The 21,778-nt window shown below is 41.2% G+C and overlaps 3 protein-coding genes across 5 annotated transcripts in view; 2 read left to right on the top strand and 1 right to left on the bottom strand.

Moving 5' to 3' along the window:
• LOC116608883 (NACHT, LRR and PYD domains-containing protein 3-like) overlaps positions 1-21,766 on the top strand; it is an 89,180-nt gene extending 67,414 nt beyond the window's left edge. Inside the window, exon 8 of one of the 2 annotated variants that reach the window (XM_048719836.1) lies at positions 381-2,834. In XM_048719836.1, the coding sequence (XP_048575793.1) occupies positions 381-2,281 (1,901 nt within the window). In that variant the 3' untranslated portion in view covers positions 2,282-2,834. Of the gene's footprint in view, positions 1-380; positions 2,835-18,345 lie in introns of those variants that run through there. The other variant, XM_048719831.1, reaches the window with a different exon arrangement.
• LOC116609597 (thrombospondin-type laminin G domain and EAR repeat-containing protein-like) overlaps positions 1-21,778 on the bottom strand; it is a 126,083-nt gene that overhangs the window by 85,868 nt on the left and 18,437 nt on the right. The window lies entirely within an intron of this gene.
• LOC116609595 (NACHT, LRR and PYD domains-containing protein 3-like) overlaps positions 1-21,778 on the top strand; it is a 38,717-nt gene that overhangs the window by 2,493 nt on the left and 14,446 nt on the right. The window contains exons 2-3 of the mRNA XM_032370401.2: positions 14,651-14,724; positions 14,826-15,678. Of these exons, the coding sequence (XP_032226292.2) occupies positions 14,832-15,678 (847 nt within the window). The 5' untranslated portion in view covers positions 14,651-14,724; positions 14,826-14,831. The remainder of the gene's footprint in view (positions 1-14,650; positions 14,725-14,825; positions 15,679-21,778) is intronic.

Below are 21,778 nucleotides of genomic sequence, written 5' to 3' on the forward strand. Positions count from 1 at the left end.
TGTTTCACAGAGGCAAACAACACACCATTTCAATATTTAATTTATAGTTTGTAGGATGTTAGTCGAAAAAGGGTCGCCTATAGGGGTGTAAAAGATGTCCTCTTCTTTCGAAAGCATTGTCAAGGATTTCTATTATCCTGTTTGACACTTAATTAATATTCTATATTATATAGCATCCGTACAACTTTCATATTGTTGAAAAATGGAACTGGGTTCAGCCATGTGTCTGATAATAAAAAGCCTTAAATTTTAATATTCAAACTGACACAAACACATTTCATTGAACCAAATATGCAAATCGTTCTCCTTATTGAGAAATGCCCTTCAATAAAAGATAGCCAATCCAAACCGAAACAATAATATTTTTGTATTTTTTTTAGCGGTTCAAGACTTTATCGACTATCTTCATCTGAGGTACACGACAGGTGAAGAGGTCCTTATTGAGCCGCTTGAGGACATGGAGGACAGCAACTTCACGCTGGAGAACATGTTCTCAGAGCTTGAGATAGTCAGAAAAGACACCGATATCAAGGTGCCGATGTATGACGTCTTTACCGCTAGTGAACCATCCAAGACGGTGCGAAGTGTTCTCCTGGAGGGGGACTCTGGGGCGGGCAAGACCACGTTATGCAAGAAGATTGCATATGACTGGGCAACAGGGGTCTTGGCCAAAACAGAGTCCTTCCCTCAGGTGGAGCTAGTGCTGTCTTTGAAGTGTAAAGGGATAAGTTCTAAAGGGTTCCCGCAGGCAGTGCAAGATCAATTGTTTCCCGAGGAATTTAGTGTACAAGATAGGGTAGAAGTGGTGCAGTACATCAAAGAAAACCAAAATAAGGTTTTGATAATCCTAGATGGATACGACGAGTTACCTTTAGAGGCAAGGGAGAGCATACATAATGTAGTATGTAAAAAGTTCTATTCCTCTAGTTACACCCTTTTAACGAGTAGACCAGAAAAGAAGCTCAGCAAATACTTTACAGGAAGTAATGCTCTAGAAATCAAGGGATTTCACGATGTTGATGACTTCATCAGCATTTTCTTTAATGCATTACCAGATTACGCAGCATTTATTGTAGAGATTATCTCCAAAGGAATCTCAAATGTCGAATTGTGTAATCCTCTCACCTTGGTTCTTTTCTGTTTGAGTTTCAAGAATCATTGTGAGAGGAACAGGGAAAAGGATTTCTCACATGGTATGACCCTTAGAGAACTTTTCGAGGATGTAGCGTACTCACGAATGAGGAGATACTTTGAGAAGGAAAACATCAACTTTGACGATGACGATATTCAAGCGATGAGTTTAAGACTAGGAGAAATTGCTTTTCACAGTCTTAAGGAAAATGCTAACACCTTTCCACTTCCTAAACTATCAGAAGTATTGAAAAAGGTAGGTTTCTTAACACGCCGCAAATCCCCTAGCACCAAACTAGCAGAAGAAATGTACTCCTTTGTTCACAAGTCTTTTCAGGAGTTTTTCTGTGCTGTGTTTTTAGCTGACAGGCTTGGACAAGGCATTGTTAAGAGTGTATTGGTTAATGATTTTAAATTTTACTTCACTGTTAATCGTTACAACCTCGCTATGATGGTAGGCAGTAATGTGATGAAAGCCGTGGAATCTCTCGCACGCAAAGTACCCGAGTATCCACCCCAAGGGATTTGCGTTTATGATTGGCTTGATCACTCTATTGCTCTCAAGTTGCTGTGTCAGTGTCTGGCGAGATGCAAACAATCAGAAATCGTCAAAGTTTTGGAAAAGGCATATTGCCTTCTTCCATGCAGAGTGCTTTTACACTTTGATTTTGAGCCATATTATTTTACGCTGTTAGGATTGTCATATTTGCTATCGTACGATTTGTCTCGTTCCCAGAGCCTGCAGACTGTCGGTAGTGTCAGCGGTTTGCGCCCCCTTGGTGATCTAACTATCTTTATTTTGAATTGTACAGATGGGATCCCTGATAAATTTACAAAAGCGTTAGCTTCTTCTCCGATTCGAAAACTAGATTTTGTTTGTCATTTTAATTCAGGTATTGTAAAAGCGCTGGTCAGCATGCTCTCACGTACCACATTACAGTCTCTCAGCCTTTTTGATGGGAACGGCGAGGCGAATTTTGGCAATTTAATTGAGTCTTTAAAGAACAACGTTACACTCTCAGCAATCTGTATTAAAAATGACGGCTTTGATGATTCGTGTGCTATCAAGTTGGCTGAGATCTCACTGACGTTCGCATTGCGAGTACAATCCTGGGAGATGCTGGTACTAAAAGGCTCGCCAATGCATTGAAAGTCAATAAAACAGTACGAACTCTCGGGATAGATGGTGGTAACATGACGTTTGAAGCAGGCCGTGCTATCGGTGAAATGCTGAGACATAACACTACTGTCACGTCTCTTTTTCTTAGCGGTGGAAGGCTAGGTGATTCCGGGGCTCGGGGTATCGCTCTTGGTCTTGCACAAAAAAGGACCATCGCTCAACTTAGCATAGCGAATTCTAGTATAGGCACCGCTGGCATTAAGGCAATAACAAAAGTCATTCAAAATGTTACCCGCTTAAATTTGTCTGGTAACCCGGTAGGGTACGGTGGAGTAAAAGCTATTGCTAGACTTCTTGTGAAAAGCTGTTGCAGGTTAAAATTCCTTTTTCTTGATCACTGTAATATAGATGTGTTTGGTGCCAAGGAACTCGCCATAGCTTTGTCAAGGAATTCATGTCTCGAGGAACTGTCCGTAGCTTGTAATGATATTAATGACGAAGGGATGTGTGCGCTGGCTGAGTCTGTGGCTAGTAATGAAACATTACAGGTTCTTTACATCTCGTACAATAACGTCGGTCAAAATGGTAAAAAGGTTATAATTAGCGCTTGCGAAACGAGCAAGTCCGTCCGGCATCTCTACCACGAGAACGACTCGATTCTCAACACGTGCTCCAAGCCTCACTCGGTCTGTGTAGTTCCCCGTCAATTATATGAACCTGTTTCCATTGTTATGTTTGAGAAAGTGCATCATTTATACAAAACATATAGTCAAGGTGTAGAACAGCGAGCCGAGAAGAGCTTGACTTCATTATCTCGAATGCTTAATTTGTAATTTCTTGAGACGTTTATTTAAAAATCCTTTTTTGTATAAAGTGCAGGGAGTATAAATCCTCTCCATCTTGTTCACCCATAAAATTTTGCTTAAAAATGTCCAACTTTCATTTCCATTTCTAGCAAAAATTACCGTCGGTCCTCCCCCCTCAAACAAACATCTTGTTTGTGCATAAGAGTGGGGGGACTAGGGTATTGTAGTCCATCTTGTTTGTGCATAAGACTGGGGGGACTAGGGTATTGTAGTCCATCTTGTTTGTGCATAAGACTGGGGGGACTAGGGTATTGTAGTCCATCTTGTTTGTGCATAAGACTGGGGGGACTAGGGTATTGTAGTCCATCTTGTTTGTGCATAAGACTGGGGGGACTAGGGTATTGTAGTCCATCTTGTTTGTGCATAAGACTGGGGGGACTAGGGTATTGTAGTCCATCTTGTTTGTGCATAAGACTGGGGGGACTAGGGTATTGTAGTCCCCCTCCCCTACAGCCCAACCATCTGGCTTGTGGTTAAGGTATTGGAGGGGGGGGGAGGGGAAGGTTTTTATAATGACCCTCACAGGTGGCTTACACTAGCATGTCACGTGACCAACTAAAGAGTCCAAACGAGCACCAACTTGTCAAACACGTAGCTGTGACTTGCTCGTGTAGCATGTCACGTGACCAACAAAAGAGCCCAAACGAGCACCAACTTGTCAAACACGTAGCTGTGACTTGCTCGTGTAAGCCGCCTGTTGTTGCGAGTTGAGTCAGAATAAATGATCAGTTTGAGTGCACTAGGGGTGTTACTACGCAAAGCATATTGTCAAATGTTGTACATACTTGTATTTTAGTCACTTTAATACCTAGGGCCTCTTAAATTGTATATATTGCACAATGGTAATAAAAAAGATGATGGTATTGATTGTGTAGATCGCTGACTGCTTGCATTAGCGTTTACTTTCCCCTCATCCCTCCCACGCTGCCGGTAAACCGCTCTGATTGCCTCCCTTCTGCACATGCTCCTCAATATGATGTAGTTTGGCTATAAGAGATCACGTGACTTCTTTGTAGCAAATTTACGCCAAAACACAGAAATAGCTGGGCCATCATGCCAGAGAGTGACAAAAACAATTAATAAAAATAAGCCCCTTCTGTCGAGGCATAGAAACTTTCTGGGTGATTAATAAGCCCTTATTATGTTTTTTTTATGCCACCGTTCAAGCTTCGCGAGAGTCAAAAGTCACGTGATTTATTTAAGCAGGTCGTTTATTGCGCGCATACGCGTTGTCCTGTTCTCAGGCCCCCCTTTAGTTTCTCCACAGGAGACCCAAGCTCAGGGTTTGTTCAGCCCGTGGATCGCGAGTCTCTCTATAGCGAGTCTCGGGCTGTAGCAAGGGAACTTCACTAAGACTCGATGCGTGAGCGCGTTGACTGCGAATAGCCGCCATTCCCATCGATTAGCAAAAGTTCCCTACAATTTTTTTTCGTACGACTCTGACTTCTATACCCCACCTCCCCACCCCCCTTGGTAGCGGCCCTGAACAATGATTGAGCTATTTTAAAAAAATAAACCGACTAGTCTCTTGGTGATACAAAACGGTATTTACAGCCGTTACATATATTTACTAATACAAACAAGAGGATTTTTGTATGCATCCTGATATTTAATCTGATGTGTTGCGTGATGTATCACGTGATCACCATATTTAGAAAAAGTGGTGTCTGAAAAAGAACGCCAAGTCCTGGTGAAAAAAAAAACGCTCAAACGCAGCAAGTATACAAAGCGTTAATTCTAATCAGACGCACTGCGTAACTCAATTCTTACACGTCACACAATCACGAGCCTTGGTAGTTGAACCTCTGACGCTACATGTCAATCAATCTTCGCTCTAACAGAGCAAATACGCCGCTAGCGTTACATCTTGTCACATGTATTGCGTGGTGGTTTCACGCGAGGTCACGTGTTCACGAGCCTTGGTAGATCCCAGTGCTCCGGTGTGAGGCGACCGCGAGGTAGACCCTCTCTCCCATGATGAAGAACGTCATGTCACGTGTCCGTGCGGACGGGATGGACTGGACCTTGGCGAACTTTCTAGAGTGATACTTGTCCCAGGCGTAGATCACGGGATCGAGGCCACTGCTGATAATGGCAAGGTACGTCTTCTCTTTGCCCATATATGGCGAGGTAATGCTCACCCAATCACGTGCCTGGAAAAATACAAGTGAAAAGTCACGCAACATTGTCTCGTAGACGTCCTGGAAGTACAATATCAAGAATAAAGCTGAAACACTTTTTGTTATTGCTTATCATTTAAAATATAACGGTGTATTCGCAAGAAAACTTTAAAGAAATAATCTACAAATAAAATCTGACCCATAATTGACGATATTTGCTTGAAAATATATTAGTTTCTCGCTTGAATTAGCCGATGGAGAGGGGTGCTTTGTGCGACTCGGCATCGAGCGGGAGCATAAAATGGTGGCCTACTTTAAGGCTCAAAAGGTACCCCGGATGTGATGGGCAAGGTTTTCTCGATGTATGATTTGTTAGTTATCCTCATTCAATCCTAACTGACTGTCATACAAAAGGTTCCAGTCTGTTGTACCACTGTAGCTCAGTGTCTATAAATGGGAACGAGTATAATATTGACGATTATAATGAAAGAGTAGACAAAGATCAACAACCGGGAAAGGGGGAGTTTTTGTTTACAGAGGGACAAAAATGTTTGTAACTCAATGTCCGATTCTATTTCAGGGTTCACGAGTCGCAAAGAGCATGAGAGAAAGAATCAACATCTCGATCTATTCATCTTTTAATAGTCTATGAAAATTTATAGCTGAACCTAATAGTAATTGCAACACAAAGAATTTTATTGTTTAATGATAAGAAAAGACATTCTAAACAACACCCCAAAAGTTCTCCAAAGTTCTCTTGTGTGAACATCTGGAAATTTGACAATAAACAATTTTTTGTCGGCCGTCTGGAGCTTACTGTAGTGCGATCTCTTCGAGAGTGGAGGGTCAGTGTGCCATGAATAACAATAAAATTGTTTATTGTTGAATTTTGAGATGTCCACAAAAGAGAATTTTGGAGAACTTTTGGGAAGTTATCAAGGACATGCTACTCTGTCATTTAAGACTAAAATCATTTGTGTTGCAATTACTTTTAGGTTAAACATCGGATTGACTGGACTACAACAAAGTCTGTCATTTAAGACCGAAATCATTTGTGTTCCAATAATTTGAGGTTAAACATCAGATTGACTGGACTATAACAAAGTCTTTGCTGGAAGTGTGTGCTCGAGGTGTAATGCAGGGGCCTTATTCGATGACCCCCCCCCCCAGTAGGGCAAAATGGCGGAAGACAGAGAACTTACCAGTAATCGCTAGGAAAACCCCGCCATCTATAGTAAAGCCCTCCAGGTCGGACCCTGCCGCCACAATACTCTGGTACCTCGTGAAATTCTCCCCGTTCCACTTGAAGATATGCGAATAAGGTCCATAAAAGGTAGCAACTGCCAGGAACACGTCTTTGCCGATGAAGGAATCTTCAAATAATATGCTTTTTTTGCATATGATACCTACGTGCAGTGGATGACTTGGTGGTCGAAGTCAGTTCTGGATCAGACGAGAACAACAATGATGCAGCAGTGACGTCAGCTCCGATTCCGTATAGGACTCTAGATGCTACCCATTTTGAGAGGTACTTCTAGAAGTGTATGATCAGCGGTAGAACGTTCATCATTTTGCTACATTACCGTTCTTAGATCACACATCAAAACATTTAACTAGAATATTATCTATTAGCGCCTTTTCATTTAGTACGGGAATTAAGTTTGGACCTAGCCTAACTGCGGGAAAACGTGTGTATGAAGCTCCACAGCTGATTACTCTCATTCATTGTGCAAACGTTCCCCTTGTTGTAGTTCAACTAAAGGCCACGCCAAACTGGATCCTGTTGCAAGGATTCGTTACGCGGTGCACACGAACAAGCTGTCACCTTGCGCCACCCAGCTGGAATATCCCGTCTTCCGAGTCACCCCTGCATGCTTGTTTACCCTTCTCGACCCAAGGGAAGTGTCTGCGGCGGACATAGCGCGGATAAAGGCGGGGGTCCCACGATTTGTCCCGGGATGGTGGACTGATTCGGTACGTTTTTAAAACAAAACAACCACGGTGGGATAAAAACGATGTTTTCTTTCATTTTGCTTTTTTCAGATTATAGGTGTCACAGAACGTCAAGGTTTCTAAACTCTGTCGGCAAGACGACAACGAGGATTGGCTGGGGTGTGACCACTGTGGCCAGTACTTTTATGCTACCTGTGCCAGTTTCGACTTTGCAACAGCTCTTTTCTCACAATTTTACTGCCCCTAATGCCCCTGATTCTGACATATTGACATATTGTGGATTCATAAGTGGCAATAGTTTCCCAATAATTATTTTAACATGGCCATTGGGTGCTTTCTTCGGGGTGATAGAAGTCAATGAGACTGGATAAAACAGATTTTGTGTAATTGCCCTCCTCAAGTAAGCTGCAGAACAGTAATACAGATTGAAACGAAAAATCATGATTTATCTTATTAAAGAATTTCTTAGATATAAATCTAATACTATGGAGTCATGTAGGTTTGATAACCAGTCTGGATTTTCCTTTTTTGATAATGCTTCCTTTATGGTCTGTAAATATTCATGTACCTCCTGCCTGTTAGCAAAGACATAGCTGGCGCAAACAATGTAGGAATAGTGTATCCCCCTGAAATTTGTGGTGGCTTGTTATGACTTTAGTGGCTAGAGTGGCAGTTTAGGTCCTAGGGGTCGCGAGATTTTTAGCTTTGTCTCATGGATAGCATTTTGTAAATTGTCGTACAGATTTTACTTTATCACTCCAAGATAAAATTATTGGTGTTATCTGATATATTTGTTGTATTTTACCTTGTCGTGGTAACCGTCTTAGGTTAAATTTGATAAGTAACGCATTTTATAATGACAAGCGAACTCTGCTAAATGCTTAGATATTTTGATAATTTCGCTCGTCCCGCCACCCTCCAAATATCTGAATCCACCGCTATCAATTCAGAGTAAAAGACACTATCATGACCAGTGAACATATTCATCATCACTTAGTAGTTCTGAATACCATTTATTCTGATTTATTATCAAATACAATATTAAATAACAAATACGTCTATTACAGAGCTAATAATTTACCTTCAATATTTGGAAAATTCCGCAGAAATGAAGAACGTTATTGTTGTAAAACTAGACCCTGTGCGCAGGGTTGACTGGGATACCTGAGATCTGGAACTTGTTTGTGTGACATGTATGGCAAAGATTTTACTGCCTACTTTGAATAAAATAAAAAATATATAATCTTGTTTTTTATTGTAAATGACATATCACAACACTGATTGGGGCAAGAAAGGTAAGAGCATCATCTCTTCAGGTGTGGGGTGGACTCGAGGTGTGCTCCATGAAAGTAGACAGGGCTGATTGTACTATCTTCAAATACTATCCCCACATCAGAGTAAGCATCGAAATAAGATTAAGGAAAGCTGAGAATGTGTTTAAAAATTGTTATTTCTTGAAAATTTTCTTTGGTTCACTGCCCTCAATGTGCTATCACTTAGGGATAAATTTATTTTTACACCCAAAGTAAGTCCTATTGTATTAACAATATAATTTTATTGAAATGTATTATTTTATTTAAGTAAGTTACAAGTAAACAACAAAATTTATTTATTTTGAAAGGGGCTATAGAATATCCAGACTTGATTGAAATTTATAGAGCATAAACATATTTTCAATATCAACAACACTACAAAAATATTACAAATCTCTAGATTTTTTTTAAATTGTTCCATAAAAATAAAATGACATTTAATGAGGGATAAAGGTATTTCAGGGAAATAATAAAACTTAAGCATATCTAAAGAAAGCACAAAAGTACCAAAATAATTTTCATAGATTTAAGTACATATTTTACACTTACATGACTTACAACACCTATGCTGTACTTTATTAAAATCGACATGGTTAAAATGATGAGATTCAATGAGAGAGACCAAGATATTTTATAGTAAGAAAATAAAATTCATCTTAGGGTAGCCGGTCAAGTGTCCAATGTAAAGTAGATTCATCGACAAAGCGATTTGTAGGAGATAATTTCCATCAATTGTTTCAAACTACTTGCACTTCAAAATAGATTAAGCAATCAAGGTAAATACCCCGAGTCCATTCATGAGTGTCCAGAGCACATTTAATTACGTCATAAAGTAAGCTGTATGAGTCTAAAGCAGTCAGCACTTTGAGCCGCGTGTCTCGCACTCGGGTCGCAAATGTAAACACGAGTAAATACAGCGAAATCAATCCAAGCTGAGATGATTTTCCAAAAAAACTTGGTAGAAATTGAGGCTATGGTTAAATATGCAGTTATTAAATCGCGAATCGGGCCTTCAACTGCACAAATAACATGGATCTGAGAGCTGGAATCTCAAATTCAAGATGGCGGCCATGCACTCATTCACACGGTTCAGAAGGACGATCATTATAATAAGGTAATTAGCATATTTACATTAGAGTCAAGTCTCTCACGGTCGTCGTACGGACGTGAAGTGAGAGGAGATCGGCTGCTTTCTCATGTTTTTGTTTATTTGGCATTCATAACTGATATCCACGGCTGTGTTCCATCAAAGCAGCAACAACTGAATTTTTCACTTATTTACTTATGTCCTTTTGAGTGTTGTGAAATTCGCGAACCTTGTGAACTCAGACTTCTTCACAAGGCCCATAGGGCCGGTCGTTGTCATTTGGCAAGTAAGTTCATATTCATAAAGCTCTGTTTTAACCAAAAATATATGAATGCTTGTCTTTGTCTTGCTTGTCTTGGTCTCGGTCTTGCGGCTTGCTTGTCTCTGTCTTGCGGCTTGCTTGTCTCTGTCTTGCGGCTTGCTTGTCTCGGTCTTGCGGCTTGCTTGTCTTGTGTCTTGCGGCTTGCTTGTCTTGTGTCTTGCGGCTTGCTTGTCTCGGTCTTGCGGCTTGCTTGTCTCGGTCTTGCGGCTTGCTTGTCTCGGTCTTGCGGCTTGCTTGTCTTGGTCTTGCGGCTTGCCTTAGGTGCATTAGCTTGATCCTTGTTGATTTAACTGTAGATCCCTTCAAAAAGGCTTACAAAGTTCTCTGGAACTGGTTTGCCAATGGGCAAGAGCTCAGACAATGCTTGCCTTCAACCATATTTACCACCATTTTATAACATTGTGCATCTATGAAGGGAAGAGGGTGGCTCGCCACCTTACTGACTCATACAATTGCACCAAGTCAGGTCATAGGCTGTATGCTACTAGTAAAATATAACCTAGTACTACCTGCCTTATTGACGAGTTGTCAGCGTCTAAACTGGCGTTTAGCTTCCCCAATATATTGAAGGTTACAGCGGTTACATTGAATCATATAAATCACGTTTTTAGTATTGCAGGTTATGTGGGAGGTTATAGGTCGTGTTTCACCTGTTGAGAAAAATGTGTAGCTTGTCAGGCCATCGGTTCTAATATAGGGGCAGGTTAGGCAGTTTTTTCCGTAACGGAAAGCACCGGGAGGTTGGTTGGTGGGAGAGCGGTCGGAAGGTAGCTTGGCTTTAACGAGGATGTCGCGGAGGTTAGGTGAGCGGCGAAAGGCGACAAAAGGGGGCTCAGTGAAAACCTTATGGCATCGCTTAGACGAGAGTAGAAGGTTGTAGTTTCTACGGATTATGTCGTTGATGTTAGGTAGTGTAGGGTTATAGGTAGTGACAAAGGAGATGCGACGGGAGTTTTTGTGGTTGTTATTACTAGGGAGTAGGGCGTCAATGCGGGAAATGTCAGCAACGCGTAGGATTTGTCTCTTGAGAAAAGCGGGTTTATAGCCACGCTTGAGGAGGTAGTTGGTGAGTTCATTGCAGCGGTTATTAAAGCTTTCTTCTGTAGAACAAATGCGGCGAATACGGAGGGCGAGGCTATAGGGGATAGCCTTTTTGGTGTGATGAGGATGGCAAGATGAAAAAAGAAGGTGTTGGTGTTTGTCAGTAGGTTTGGAGTAGAGGTCAGTTTCGATTTTACTATTAACAAGGGAGACATTAACGTCAAGAAAAGGTACATTGTTATAGGAGTGGGAGCTTGTAAATTTAATGGTGGGATGTAGATTGTTAAGATAATCTACAAAAGCGTTCAATTTGTCTAGACCCTCAGTCCATACAACAAAAATACCGTCGATGTATCTTAACCACGTATGGGGTTTGTAAGGGGCGTCACGCAAAGCGTTGGTTTCAAATAGACCAAGAAAGAGACAGGCGAAAGAGGGTGCCATGCGTGTGCCCATTGCGGTGCCATGCTTCTGGAGGTAGTGTTTGTCATTAAAGGAGAAGTTATTCATTTGGAGGATCATGCGGATTAAATCACAAATAGTGCCAGCAGGGATGGGGTTAGTGTTACATATGCGAAGGAAGTGGTGACAAGCGTTGATACCATCATTATGTGGAATATTAGTATAGAGGCTAGAGACGTCGAGTGTGACCAGGAGAGAGTCTGTTGGTAGGTTGCTGCGTGTTAATAAAATGTTAAAAAAGTGGTTAGTGTCTTTAACGTATGATGGAAGTTTACTTGCTAATGGCTGGAGGTAGTAGTCTACAAATTCTGAGATGCGTTCGGTGGGGTGGGAGTTGGAGGAAATAATAGGGCGCCTAGGATTACCATTGTTTATGTATTTTAGGGAGTATGTAAAACCGTCCAGGTTTAGAGTCTTTGGGTGTGAGGTAGGATTTAGTGTCCTGATTAATTATTCCGTCCTTGTGCATTCGGTAGATGTAAGTTGTGACTCGTTCTTGTATGTCATTAGTAATGTCGGCATCTAATTGTGTGTAGAATTTAGTGTCATTAAGTTGTCTATTACATTCATTAATATACCAGTCTTTGTCCATTACGACTGTGCCAGATCAAGAGAAGCAAAGCAAGAGAAGCCACACTGATAGCTCGCGCTGGTACTCTTGAACCCGGTGGCCTCAACCGGCGTGAAGAAACCGTTTAGCTACTTAGTAATCCACACCACCCCATTTACTATCCATAAGTCACTCCTTACTCAATTACTATTTTTACCTTTTGTTAGTTAATCATCAATGAACTTTGTACATATACTACAGGGGCGTAGCCAGGGGGGTGGCCCAGGGGGCCCGCCCCCCCCCCCCCCCCCCTTCTAGCAGCCAAAAATACAGTAAATGTATGAGACATTATCTAAAATGCAGGAGAAAATGACTTGAAATGACCTTTTGGGCCCCCTCCTGTTAAAAATCCCGGCTACGCCTCTGTACTAGCTGTAACATGTCATTGTAACTCATTTATAACCTGAAGAAGGCAGGTATTGGCCTGCCGAAATATCGCTCTAAAAAACATAAATCTGCGTTGTTGTCGACTTTTTCTTTTTAAGGTTTTCTGAAATAGTACGAGGGATAGTAAAATATTTATTTCTAGACTAATAGATTTTTTAGTCTCAGATGATAAAACTCCAGGGTGATAATGAACCCTGTCCTCCCATAAGAAAAGTAAAATGCTTTATGTAAATACCACGCCCCCCCCCCTCGTGATTGTTATTCACATAGAAAGGTACCCATAAGCTAAAAAAACCGGAAGATCGCTTTAAAATGGCCACATTTAGATGAATTCTCCAGGTAAAATGACACAAGTTTCATACTTCACTACTGAAAAATTCATATCCCCGACATAAGCAAGTTACCAGATTGTCCGAAGATCGATCATTGCGAACACTGCAAAATCTACTAGTTGTAGTAATGTCGTATGCCTCGATTTTTGCCTTGCCCTTTTCAATTGAAGATACAGACATCCATCGACCACCGTTTTCCATTTTTCCAGGTTCCATCCCGTTTGAAAAAGCCCGCGAAAAATCTTATTTCATATAAGTGTATGATGTCAGTTTAATCTATCTCACTTCCGGTAAAAAAAACTTCCGGTAAACTTTTGGAGCGTGTGAAAGATCGTCAGCTGAAAAGGTCAGTATAGATCACAAAACTCACATGGACACCAGCGGAATTATCGTTTAATCCTTTTTTTTTTTCTACAAATATTTATTTGTACGCGAGGGATCGACCCTTTGAGACGTGTGAAGAAGTTTGAGTGTTCGCGAACTTCACAACACTCAAAAGGACATAAGTAAATAAGTGAAAAATTCATAAATGTGGACTTTAGAAGCACACTAGCATACACACATTGGCACCAGTCGGGCCAAGACGGGACGCTAGCACAGTCTATTACCCTTGCAGTTCGGCAACCATGGACAGCTGTTTCGTCCTTATTAGGACTCGTCAGCATGGCATAGCCGGTTTGCCTCAGTTAAACTTCATCGGCAGATCTCCTCTCACTTCACGTCCGTACGACGAGCGTACGACCGTGAGAGACTTGACTCTCACGGTATGCTAATTACTTTATTATAATGACCGTCCTTCTGAACCGTGTGAACTAGCGCTGACCTTTTAAATTATGCAAAAGTTTTTGGTAACTAAGCGTTGCGATGACGTAGGACAGTAGGCTAGATACTTCGTGTAAGAAAAAGGCTTCAGTAAGGTCGCATTCAATACACTAAAACAAGCGAAGTATTGACTATGGCGCAAAGGCTCTTGGGGTATTGCGAAACATTGCAGATTTCCCGGGACAACGAAAAAAAAACAAGTTGCAATTTATAACTGGGCTAGCACAGGTATCCCAGTAACTAAGTTTGTAGATTCTTCGCGATTTCCAGGCGTCTCAGCAGCCATCTTGAAATTACTTTGTCAGTCGGGACTTCCAACAGCGTGTCAACCGGATTCCGACGTATACATTACCGCTGACTTCCTGCAGACTCACCCTTCCTCTACGCCGGTGGAAAATTGCTTCCCCTTGGGGTTGTGCAACAAGCAACTGTTTCTTAGCGAATCTGCGAAGAAAAGCCGTACCAGCTGATGTAAAAGCAACACAAAGCACAATATCCCTACAAGTCCGGTAAGCAAGGGTATCAGAGAGCCCGACAGTAGTTTCTCTATAAATCATCGGCAAAATCACGCACATCGCGTCTTTGAATGTGTTGGTTTGTGAAGTGTGACGAAATGTGAGATTATCGTTCAAAAATCTTTAGCTTGATCTTTGCTCTGCTATCTTCGGATTTTGATAACATTTCTTACATTCACTATTCTCTGAGGTCGGTAACTTGTGCGTTGTATTGGGGATTGTGCATTGAATGGGATTTCTACACTAATTTTGTGCGGTTCTCTGTTTGTGCTTCCGCTTTCGATTTAGTAAGGGCTTCGATTGTTTATGAGCAGTCCGCTTTTATTTAAACGGTAATCACGTCAGCTTTGTTTATATTTATTTCTGCGATCGTATGCAGCTCAAACTGTCCAAGGTGTTGCTGATGTGGCCTAGGCTTGATTGTTTTAGAAAGATGGGGAATGGATATCATAGGAGAAATTAATGTTACCGCAGTGCCTTCAGATTCCCTTAGCATTCCCTTCTTTTCCAGGTTGTCAATGGTTGCTAAACTTTTGTTAGGTCCTGACTTTTACTTTGTTCCTCAACAGATTTATTAGTAAAACCAAGAGTGGAATTGATGCTACTTCAATCTTTCAAAATGTGATGTCAATGCATTAAGCAGATATAGCCAATCTACTGTAGCATTGATATACAGCATTTTGATGTTGTGATAATAAAAGATGATGATTTCTCTTGTTGCTGAGCATTTCTGTATTTTTGCAGATTAGTATGGCCTCTGTACTCTCAGGCAGTGAGGAGAAGGACAACTTCCTCAAACTCTGCCGCCTGCTGATAGATGGAGGTACCCAGTCCCTGCGGACATACTTCACATCAATCCACCATCCCACCCCCCTTGCAGCATTTCTAAATACGCACAAGAAAACCTTGATTAACCTGAAAAGCAGGAGGATACTCCGGCAAGAGCAGTTTGATCGACTATTCCCTGCCAGCGGTGTTCCATCAGCTAATGATTATGACATTACACTTTTGTTCCTGTTGCTTCGCCACATCTCTGGGTTGTCACCACCTGTCAGTACGTCTAGCTGGGATGTGTCGCCTCATCCCACTGATCTTACCAAGGAGGCACACATGGCCCGACTGAAATGGTACAGGAATAATGTGTTTGCCCACATCATATCAACTGAAGTGCCAACTGTTCAATTTAATCAGTACTGGGTTGAAATATCTGATGCTCTGATCTCCCTCGGTGGAGTCAGTCAGGGCGAAATAGACACCCTGAAGGTCACACCTCTTGAGGGAGATTATGTAACGCTTTTGAATGAGTGGGTTGATAAAGATCTAGACTTGTCAAAAGAAGTAAATGAGACAAAGAAAGAAGTCCAAGAGACAAAGAAAGATGTGCAAGAGACAAAGAAAGAAGTGCATGAGACAAAGACTAAAGTAGATGAGACAAAGAAAGAAGTCCAAGAGACAAAGAAAGATGTGCAAGAGACAAAGAAAGAAGTCCAAGAGACAAAGAAAGAAGTCCAAGAGACAAAGAAAGATGTGCATGAGGTGAAGGGAAAAGTATCTGAGATGGCAGTGGACCTAGCATCACTCAAAGAGGAATTCTCAAGTAAGTAAACCATCTGATACAAAGCTAGCCTGAAATGATAATAAGGAACTAACATAACCAAGAATCTCTAATAACAATAAGATATCATTGATATAAGAAATACTGAACCTATTTAGTTGACATTTGGGAGACAGGACCTCTTGCTTTATATCCTTGTCCATGAAGACAGGACCTCTTGCTTTATATCCTTGTCTGTAAAGACAGGAACTCTTGCTTTATATCCTTGTCCATGAAGACAGGACCTCTGGCTTTATATCCTTGTCCATGAAGACAGGACCTCTTGCTTTATATCCTTGTCCATGATGACAGGACCTCTTGCTTTATATCCTTGTCCATGAAGACAGGACCTTTTGCTTTATATCCTTGTCCATGAAGACAGGACCTCTTGCTTTATATCCTTGTCCATGAAGACAGGACCTCTGTTTTTATATCCTTGTCTGTGAAGACAGGACCTCTTGCTTTATATCCTTGTCTGTGAAGACAGGACCTCTTGCTTTATATCCTTGTCCATGAAGACAGGACCTCTTGCTTTATATCCTTGTCCATGAAGACAGGACCTCTTGCTTTATATCCTTGTCTGTGAAGACAGGACCTCTGGCTTTATATCCTTGTCCATAAAGACAGGACCTCTTGCTTTATATCCTTGTCTGTGAAGACAGGACCTCTTGCTTTATATCCTTGTCCATGAAGACAGGACCTCTGTTTTTATATCCTTGTCCATGAAGACAGGACCTCTTGCTTTATATCCTTGTCTGTGAAGACAGGACCTCTGGCTTTATATCCTTGTCCATAAAGACAGGACCTCTTGCTTTATATCCTTGTCTGTGACGACAGGACCTCTTGCTTTATATCCTTGTCCATGAAGACAGGACCTCTGTTTTTATATCCTTGTCCATGAAGACAGGACCTCTGTTTTTATATCCTTGTCTGACAGGATTCTTGCTCTTCATGGCCTGATGTTGAGAGAAACTTTTGTCCCTTTTTTTGTTTGGTGTCTTCTAAACACCTAGAGGCCTAAAATCCCTTTCTTGATTATTACACTCTCAACTCTACAACTTGTTATCACAGGTAGAAAGGTGAACAGCAAGAAGGACATCACTGCCGATAAAGGTGATGAGGCTGCTTCTGGGAAGTAAGTTATAATTCTTTTTTGTGTGTTTCTCTTGCACAGATAAGCATAATTTTGAGTTAGATCGTGCAAACTTCAGTGAATTGTTTTTTAAATGTACCTTTTTGATTTGTTTCGTTTTTGTTTCTTATTATATAGTTTTATTATAGATATTTCAATGTCACCCTTCAATAACTGAAAGTAACAGGCAATGTTAGGTTGTAAACTGATTGTGTGCTTTCTACTTTAGAACATCTCATGACCCAGGGAATAAGCCTCTACCAAAGAAAAAAGGTACATGTGACATGTGACATGATAAAATAAAATGAAAAGTGGCAGATTCTAGGAGGGGGCGGGGCTGGGCTGGGCCGGGTCTAGTATTTATGGTAACACCACATATTTAGGTAAAATTTTAAGACAACATATATATGGGGGTTTAGTTTCTCCTGCCATATGTTTTATACAGTTAGTGTATATGTCGATGTGCCATACCCTCTCCCCCTGAGACAAATCATAGTTTCCCACCGCTGATACAGACAGTGGAACCTGTATATTACGATTGTTGTTTTTTATTTGACAGATCTTGTTAAATACAGATTACAGCCTCACAGAAACTTTACAGTCTTACACAAAGTACAGTTGCAATATTATTATTTTGTAGAAGTTGATAAGTAACCCGACCGAGGACAACACTATTTTCAATGGATCTTCCTTTATATCGTTAAATCAAGGAGGACATCTTAACCATACCCTGATTTTACGGTGCATCTACTATCTCCTGGGGCATTTTGTAAAATCCAGGTTCCACTGTATCTGTTTTGTATAGCACTTAAAACACTTGTTACCTATCAGTAGAGATATAGACTACTCCATACAGTTTGCAATCATGACTATAAGTAATGGGATAGTCATGGATAAAAGATGCTCTAGAAGGAGAACAAAATTATTTTCTCTCTTGGCTGCACAGCTCCCATGTATAAACGAAAAACTGTTCTTTGCATAGATGATACCGATTTGGATATTGTTCCTTTGTCAGCTCAGGTGCGCTGCACTAACCAGCTGATTGTTTGCATACTGCACTATAGATACAACCCCCCATCCAGGTTCACTTTTTCTTTCCCCGAAAAGGGCTGGAATTGACAGCCCCACTTCTCTGTTTCACTGAGGCATACATGTCATATCAATCTTTAAATTTAGCGTTTGTAGCATGTTAGGCGAGAAAGGGCCAATTCTTTGTGCAATTGATGTCCTCTTCTTTCAAAGGCATTGTCAGGGATTTCCATTATCTTGTTTGACACTCTTTGAAATAAATATTTCCTATTATACTGTATATAGCATCCCTTCCACTTTCATATTCTCGTTAAAAATGGAACTAGGTAGAGCCATGTATCTGCTAATAAAACACATTGAATTTTTATATTCACACTGACGCAAACACACTGACGCAAATCGTTCTCCTTATTGAGAAATGCCCTTCAATAAGTTTGAAAAGAGAATGACCAAAATAAGAAAACCAATTCAAACCGAAACAGTAATATGTTTTTTTTTTTTAATTTTAGTGATTCAAGACTTCATTGACTATCTTCATCTGAGGTACACGACAGGTGAAGAGGTCCTTATTGAGCCGCTTGAGGACATGGAGGACGGCAACTTCACGCTGGAGAACATGTTCTCAGAGCTGGAGATCGTCAGAAAAGACACCGATATCAAGGTGCCGATGTATGACGTCTTTACCGCTAGTGAACCATCCAAGACGGTGCGAAGTGTTCTCCTGGAGGGGGACTCTGGTGCGGGCAAGACCACGTTATGCAAGAAGATTGCATATGACTGGGCAACAGGGGTCTTGGCCAAAACAGAGTCCTTCCCTCAGGTGGAGCTAGTGCTGTCTTTGAAGTGTAAAGGGATTAGTTCTAAAGGGTTCCCACAGGCAATCCAAGATCAATTGTTTCCCGAGGAATTTAGTAAACAAGATAGGATAGAAGTGGTGCAGTACATCAAAGAAAACCAAAATAAGGTTTTGATAATCCTAGATGGATACGACGAGTTACCTTTAGAGGCAAGGGAGAGCATACATAATGTAGTATGTAAAAAGTTCTATTCCTCTAGTTACACCCTTTTAACGAGTAGACCAGAAAAGAAGCTCAGCAAATACTTTACAGGAAGTAATGCTCTAGAAATCAAGGGATTTCACGATGTTGATGACTTTATCAGAATTTTCTTTAATGCATTACCAGATAAGGTAGCATTTGTTAAAGAGATTATCTCCAAAGGAATCTCTAATGTCGACTTGTGTAATCCTCTCACCTTGATTCTCTTCTGTTTGAGTTATAAGGATCATTGTGAGAGGAACAGGGAAAAGGATTTCTCACATGGTATGACCCTTAGAGAACTTTACGAGGATGTAGCGTACTCACAAATTAGGAGATACTTTGAGAAGGAAAACATCAACTTCGACGATGACGATATTCAAGCGACGAGTTTACAACTAGGAGAAATTGCTTTTCACAGTCTGAAGGACAATGCTAACACCTTTCCACTTCCTAAACTATCAGAAGTTTTGAAAAAGGTAGGTTTCTTAACACGCCGCAAATCCCCTAGCACCATACGAGCAGTAGAAATGTACTCCTTTGTTCACAAGTCTTTTCAGGACTTTTTCTGTGCTGTGTTTTTAGCTGACAGGCTTGGACAAGGCATTGTTGAGAGTGTATTGGTTAATGATTATGGATTTTACCTCACTGTCAATCGTTACGACCTCGCTATGATGGTAGGAAGTAATGTGATGAAAGCCGTGGAATCTCTCGCAGGCAAAGTACCCGAGTATCCACCCGAAGGGATTCCCGTGTTTGATTGGCGTAATCACTGTATTGCTCTCAAGTTGCTGTGTCAGTGTCTGGCGAGATGCAAACAATCAGAAATCGCCAAAGTTTTGGAAAAGGCATATTGCCTCCTTCCATGCAGAGTGCTTTTACAATTTGAGTTTGAGCCATGTTATTCTACGCTGTTAGGATTGTCATATTTGCTATCGTACGATTTGTCTCGTTCCCAGAGCCTGCAGACTGTCGGTAGTGTCGGCGGTTTGCGTCCCCTTGGTGATCTTACTATCTACTTACCGTATCGTACAGATGGGATCCCTGATCAATTTACAAAAGCGTTAGCTTCTTCTCCGATTCGAAAACTAGGTATTTCTTGTCCCCTTGGTGCAGGTGATATTATTGTAAAAGCGCTTGTCAGCATGCTGTCACGTACCACATTACAGTCTCTCATTCTTTTTGATGGGATCGACGAGGCTAATTTTGGCAATTTAATCGAGTCTTTAAAGAACAACGTTACACTCTCAGAAATCTGTATTGAATCTAACGGCTTTGGTGATTCGTGTGCTATCAAGTTGGCTGAGATCTTATCTGATAACACCAGTCTCACTGACGTTCGCATTAAAAGTGAAATCCTGGGAGGTACTGGTATTAAAAGGCTCGCCAATGCATTGAAAGTCAATAAAACAGTACGAACTCTCGGGATAGATGGTGGTAACATGACGTCTGAAGCAGGCCGTGCTATCGGTGAAATGCTGAGACATAACACTACTGTCACGTCTCTTTTTCTTAGCGGTGGAAGGCTAGGTGATTTCGGGGCTCGGGGTATCGCTATTGGTCTTGCACAAAACACGACCATCGCTCAACTTAGCATAGCGAATTCTAGTATATGCACCGCTGGCATTAAGGCAATAACAAAAGTCATTCAAAATGTTACCCGCTTAAATTTGTCTGGTAACCCGGTAGGGTACGATGGAGTAAAAGCTATTGCTAGACTTCTTGTGAAAAGCTGTTGCAGGTTGAAATTCCTTTTTCTTGATCACTGTAATATAGATGAGTTTGGTGCCAAGGAACTCGCCATAGCTTTGTCAAGGAATTCATGTCTCGAGGAACTGTCCGTAGCTTGTAATGATATTAATGACGAAGGGATGTGTGCGCTGGCTAAGTCTGTGGCTAGTCATGAAACATTACAGGTTCTTTACATCTCGTACAATAACGTTGGTCAAAATGGTAAAAAGGTTATAATTAGCGCTTGCGAAACGAGCAAGTCCGTCCGGCATCTCTACCACGAGTACGACTCGATTCTCAACACGTGCTCCAAGCCTCACTCGGTCTGTGTAGTTCCCCGTCAATTATATGAACCTGTTTCCATTATTATGTTGTTTGAGAAAGTGCATCATTTATACAAAACATATAGTCAAGGTGTAGAACAGCAAGTCGAGGAGAGCTTGACTTCATTCTCTCGAACGCTTAAATGTGTAATTTCTTGAGACGTTTATTTGAAAATCCTTTTTTTATAAAGTGCAGGAGTAAAAGTCCTCCCCATCTTGTTCCCCCATAAAATTTTGCTTAAAAATGTCCAACTTGCTTTCATTTCTAGCAAAATTTACCGTCGGTCCTCCCCCCTCAAACAAACATCTTGTTTGTGCATAAGACTGGATGGACTAGGGTATTGTAGTCCCCCTCCCCTACAGCCCAACCATCTAGCTTGTGGTTAAGGTATTGGGGGGGGGAGGTTTTTATAATGACCCTCACAGGTGGCTTACACTAGCATGTCACGTGACCAACTAAAGAGTCCAAACGAGCACCAACTTGTCAAACACGTAGCTGTGACTTGCTCGTGTAGCATGTCACGTGACCAACTAAAGAGTCCAAACGAGCACCAACTTGTCAAACACGTAGCTGTGACTTGCTCGTGTAGCATGTCACGTGACCAACTAAAGAGTCCAAACGAGCACCAACTTGTCAAACACGTAGCTGTGACTTGCTCGTGTAAGCCGCCTGTTGTTGCGAGTTGAGTCAGAATAAATGATCAGTTGGAGTGCACTAGGGGTGTTACTACGCAAAGCATATTGTCAAATGTTGTACATACTTGTATTTTAGTCACTTTAATACCTAGGGCCTATTACATTGTATATATTGCACAATGGTAATAAAAAAGATGATGGTATTGATTGTGTAG

This window comes from Nematostella vectensis, chromosome 12 (assembly GCF_932526225.1).
Source record: "Nematostella vectensis chromosome 12, jaNemVect1.1, whole genome shotgun sequence".
In the NCBI taxonomy this organism is placed as follows: Eukaryota; Metazoa; Cnidaria; class Anthozoa; order Actiniaria; family Edwardsiidae; genus Nematostella; species Nematostella vectensis.